At 36.9% G+C, this 5844-nt stretch overlaps 1 protein-coding gene across 1 annotated transcript; it reads right to left on the bottom strand.

The window, feature by feature from the left end:
- Nucleotides 1–1041: 1041 nt before the first annotated feature.
- LOC120864067 (olfactory receptor 13F1-like) lies at nt 1042–3517 on the bottom strand. Its single transcript, XM_040240883.1, has 2 exons — nt 2604–3517; nt 1042–1066 (listed from the first exon to the last, which is right to left on the bottom strand). Exons 1-2 carry the CDS (start codon nt 3515–3517, stop codon nt 1042–1044), a joined length of 939 nt encoding a protein of 312 aa, XP_040096817.1.
- Nucleotides 3518–5844: the final 2327 nt, after the last annotated feature.

Below are 5844 nucleotides of genomic sequence, written 5' to 3'. Positions count from 1 at the left end.
GCATTTGTTTCCTCTGAGTTCACATAAATATATTTGAAAAACATACATGGGACTGGGCCACAGTGAGATGTTCCTTAAGACTGTGGAATCAAAGTTGCTTTCTTAGAGGTAAAATTGTAAGTTTTCCACAAGGGGTTGAAGTTACTCATCTGTTGAAACTAATCACCTGCTTGAGAGACCCCTCCAAGGATGCTAAATATAAATATTGAGAAGTATGAACTGAATGCTATTGCAGAGAGGTAGGACTGGAATGTGATAGTTTGGTAAGCTGCTTTCTAATGAATTTGTCTCCTCTTTTGATAAAGAATGTTAAACAATGGAGATTGCTCATAATGGAACACAGAATGATAAAAAAGTAATCAAAATGCAATTCTGGTTTACATATACAATTCTATCTTTGGAAGACAGAAAACAAAACATATTTGGATCATGCAGAAATCTACTCCATCCTGGATCTACTTGTGTAGATAAAATTATTCTTGCTGAAGCGCCTGAAATCTGAGGACCCTCTCTAGGCCTATGATGATTTAACCAGATGGGTTACAAGCCATTTTATTGAGTTTTTGCCTCTGGACATCTGGTTGGCTCATTTCTCAGGCATTAATTAGCTCATCCATATCCCTTTAAGACACAGACAAAGTTGTTGAAAAAGATAGCACCTGCTGACAGTAGCTGATGAGGCATGGAACTATAGATTTTATTTTCACCCACATAAACAAATAAGATGAATGTGTATAGGCTCAGTGATTGTGATTACCCGGAATCAGTCTTTGTTATAAATGACTGTAGAGTTTGGGTAGTAATAGGGTTAACACTTCCTCCTCCTTTCAACCAAATAACATCAGATACCATAGTCATTGTTGTCTGGTAGTGAAATGAAAGTAAGGATGAAAACCCTAATATATTATTCTGCTTTTATTCAATAACACAAATCCCCTTTGGAAGGTTTCTGAATTAATAGAACTGTGCATCTATCTGAGAAAGAAAACAAAATTCTCATGTATAGTAACGGTACTTGAATTAAGAACACCAGCACAGTTCCTACTTGTTGAATTCTTTTCTCCTACATGGTTCTTTTATGAATCAGTTTACCCTCAACTGAATTGTTTCTTGCAAGCTGTATTCAGGATAGAAAGTGAAGTTGCTCAGTCGTACCCGACTTTTTGCGACCCCATGGGCTGTAGCTTACCAGGCTCCTCTGTCCATGGGATTTTCCAGGCAATAGTCCTGGACTGGATTGCCATTTCCTTCCCCAGGGGATCTTCCCAACCCAGGGATCGAACCCGGGTCTCCCACATTGTAGGCAGATGCTTTACTGTCTGAGCCACCAGGGAAGGTTCAGGATAGAACCTTCTGTTATAATTATCTATGATTGTCTTACCATCTCTAAGTCTAAAATTAAAAGATATTCTGTCAATGCTAGCAAGAGTCACCTTCTCCATAGAATAAAGCCACCACCCACATATACTTAAGGGCATCTCTCTGATAAAGAGGAATTAATGTATATGTATTGGTCTCATAATTTCCCAGCACCAGTGAGGATGGAAAAGACAAAGAAAAACTGATTAATATGAAATATTGGTGAAAATATAATTTATGTAACTTTGCTCACATTTGCCAAACATATCCATGAATCTTTTCCCACAATCTATGTGTACATTAGCAATTTCTTTTGCAGTGTAATCTCTACAGGGTAGGAATATGTTCTTTCTCAGCCTTAACTGGTCAATTCAGCATGCACTAGGAAAAATATGCAACATGGTATATGTGTATATTTGTGTGTGTGTGTGTGTGTATTAATGAATTCACTTCCACATTCAGAGTACAATATGAGAATACTTTGACCCCATAACCATAGATACTTTAAGGAGCCTTTATAGATCCCCTGAATGCTTTTCCTTACTCCACTTCAAATGCAAGATTACTGTGTGTAAGTCCTTGTCATGATGTCTTTGCACATACACAGATATTTACTCATCTCCTACATTCACATCCTAAATAAACAAAATCATTCATATGGTAGTTTATCAAATCTAACATATTTTACATTTTAACATTTAGAGTAGGAAAAGTTCTAAAATTAATGGTATCTTGGTTTTATGAATTATAATGTGTTTATACTTTGAACTATATACACATTTATGTAAAATATCACTTCTTCATAATTTCAGACATAATTGCTAATCATATGATGATAAGTTATTTCAAAATATCCTAGGCTTAATATCTTACACTTTTGGCATACTAGTTATTGTCATAGTGATGCTAGATTTGAACATTTAAATGATATAGTGAGTCAAATATGAAAAAATAAGCAATCATCTAATTTTAACATTATATTAATATTAAATGAATGCTAAATACATTTCTAGAAATGTAATTTATTCTTCCTACTTATTAATATCAAAAATTTTATTTACCAGGTAAATCAAGATATTGGATTTAATATTGAACTCCTTTCAAAAATAGGTATTTTCCAGGATTTAGCTTATTCCACCTATTTTTCAGTTTTCCGGATAATGTTGGAGATTATACAGATGAGTATGCTTGCTCCCATATTACTTGAAGACAGAAATTAGGACAATACCAAAAGATTTCCTATCAGCAATTTTTTCACAGCTGCTTTCACCTCTTTATTTCGTAGACTGTAGATGATAGGATTCAACATTGGGGTTAATGCACCATATACCAAAGCTATAAATTTATCTATTTCCTGTGAATCTATAGCTGAAGGCTTCAGGTATGTGGAAAGAGCTGTTCCATAGAACAAAACAACCACAGACAGGTGGGCTGCACATGTTGAAAAGGCTTTGTTTCGACCATCCACTGAGCTGATTCTCAGGATGTTGGAGAGGATGAATGCATAAGAGATACAAATTAGGAGCATTGGCATGGGAACAAGAAGTATGGTGAATACCAATATGATTAACTGCACTTTGGAAGTGTCCACACAAACCAGTTTTAAGACAGCAAGAATCTCACAAGCAAAATGATTGATCACACTATTACCACACAGAGACAACTGCAATACAAACACTGTTTCCACGAGGGCAGTGAAGCAGCCTGTCACCCAGGAGCCAACTGCAATCTGCACACAAACCCTCTTGTTTATGATAATGGGGTATCTTAGAGGGTTGCAGATGGCCACATATCGGTCATATGCCATCATGGACAGGAGCACACACTCGGTGGAGCCCATGGCCAGAGAGAAGTACATCTGAGCAGCACATCCTAAGAAGGAGATGGTGTTTTCCCCTGAAATAAAGTTTATCAGCATTGGAGGGAAAGCAGAAGAGGTATACCAGATGTCTAAACAGGAGAGATTGCTGAGGAAGAAGTACATAGGTGTGTGTAGGCGGGAATCCAAGATAGTGATGGAGATCAGAATCATATTTCCCAGTAAGGTGATCAGGTACATCAGCAAGCACAGCACAAATATGATGATCTCACCTTTGGGGTAGTGGGAAAATCCCAGGAAGAAAAACACTGTTACAGATGTCAGATTTGCCTGGAACATTTTATTATGTCGAGGTCATTTGTATATACACATAGAAAGATTATCATCACATATCATATATAAAACACAAGATCTTCCCCATTTTTATTTTCTGGTATTTTTTCTTCACATCAACTTGCAGTATGTACTTAACTGCTTCTCTAGCTTGGTAGTAGTATTATTAATAAGTATTTGAATAATTTATCATCAATAAGGAAAATTTCAAGTAGGAAGTCAGCAGATAAAGTATCTTCAAGATTTTCTTTTTGCTGTAATACTTTTTAAAGGTAAAGTTGGGAAAGGGCAAGGTTTATTACATAAATATCATGAGATCTTGAGGAAAGAAAATCTTATGGAGTCTTTCTTTTCCCAAAACAACATCTGTAACTGATAGATGGTGAAGACATCAATTTACCTCTGAACCACTGGGATGATTTTTTTCCCGTAGTTGGCTAACAGTCTTCTTACTTGGGAGTTTTTCTGCTTTCCAAGTTCAGTATCTTCTGCCAAAATAATTTTGGGAGATTTATTTAGTAAAAATGATTTCTGCAACCAAAGATTAATTAACTGAAAAGCTTGAAAGTTAAACAAGTCCAGGTTTTCCATCTTAAGCCCAGGAAAATGGTAATAGATATTCTCAGGATAGGACGTATAGCAACATTTCCTTCATATAGCCAGAATTGCCTTGACATTTGTGCTCCAGAAACATCCTCCAAAGGGCCATCCTTTCACTCTGTAAGGCAATTTAAGTTTTTTGTTGCTTGTGAAAAGTTTCTAATTCATGCAGCAAATTAAAGTTATAAATCTATTTGCACACTATGACAAATTCTGAAACTCCAGGGACAATGTCCCATAGATCCAATTATAGGTAGTAGCTGATCTGCTCTAATAACTGTTGTGTTATTCAAATAAGAAATAAACATTTTCCTGTCTATGCTGACTTTGGGAAGGGGAACTCTGCTCTACTCCTAATGGTGTTATTAAATCAGTCAGTCAGGTTTTCAGTTGTTACTGTTTCTTTCTTTCTTTGACTATGGCAATGTCATTGATTGTCTTTCTCATTTAGGCAAGATTTACTGCAACCATAATATAAACAGTTGATCAAAAGGGAGAAAAGAGATTGACTGACATCTGGCCCAGAGTCCCATTTCTGACTCACTGGTTCAAATCCTGTAGACCAAGGCTTATATGGCTGCAGGTAAATCACTTAGGTTGACATGAATGTGTCTAGGAGTAAATGTCAGAAGAGAACTTAACTTTAGGAATACATTCATAAAAGTTAAATGGAGGCAGTGACTAAGACTGAAGAAGGTTGCCAAACTGACTCCCTGTTATATATAAAGCACCAAACCACACTTCTGCTTTGGAGTTACATTAACACACACTGAAAAGAAAAATTTAGAACCTCCATGATAATTTTTGTCTGAAAAAGAAGTTGCCAAAATTTTGACAAGTTTTCTCATGCTTATGAGTCTGTATTTTCCCCTATCTCCATTAATAGCAATAACATTTGCTCACATACTTAAGCCAAAAATCTAGAAGTAATCTTTAAGTTCTTTTCCTCCTCTTATTACATACCCAGCTCAGAAGGAAGTCTGTCAGATCTTCCTAAAAAGTACGTCTTAGACTTCCAACTTCTACTAATGATGAAGTATCTTGTGGCAGAGTAGCTTAGATCAGACTAACCCTCATGCTACTAACAATCATAAACTCCAAATCAAGTATAAAATAGCAGCTATTTCATGGCACTTAAAAGTGATCAAAATCAGGCAGAACAGAAGGGAATTCAACTCATAAAAGACATGAACCAGACTGGGTGATATCAACAGGGTTCTCCCCAGTCCATGTAGCAAAAGTTACTCAAGCAAAAAGTAGCAGCCCTGATGTGAGAAATCAGATCAGCATTTGTGAAATCACTTACTACAGATAGGGACTTGAACCCATGTGGCTGGGACTTGAACCCAGCCAAAACCCTGCTTGGCACTTGAATCCACGTGGCTTGGACTCAAACCCGGTCAAAACCCACAGTACCTGGTTTCAGGAGCTAACAAAGCTCAAGTTCTTAATGTCTCATTGCAGAAAGAATTCAGTGAGAGACAGAATGATAGGTAAGAAGTGGATTTATTCGGATAAAGAAAGAAGCACACTCCACAGAGAGAGTGTGGGCCATCACAGAGGGCGAACGCAGCCCTGAAATTTGGCATGGTTAGTTTTTGTAGGCTGTGTAATTTCATATGCTAATGAGTGGGGGGATTATTCCAAATATTTTTGGGAAGGGGTGGAGATTTCCAAGATTTGGGGCACCACCCACCCCCTTAGTCTTTTAACAGTGCCTTGGAACTGTCATG

Source organism: Oryx dammah, unplaced genomic scaffold (assembly GCF_014754425.2).
Source record: "Oryx dammah isolate SB20612 unplaced genomic scaffold, SCBI_Odam_1.1 HiC_scaffold_1, whole genome shotgun sequence".
NCBI lineage: Eukaryota > Metazoa > Chordata > Mammalia > Artiodactyla > Bovidae > Oryx > Oryx dammah.
This window is presented reverse-complemented; position numbering and strand designations above follow the sequence as displayed.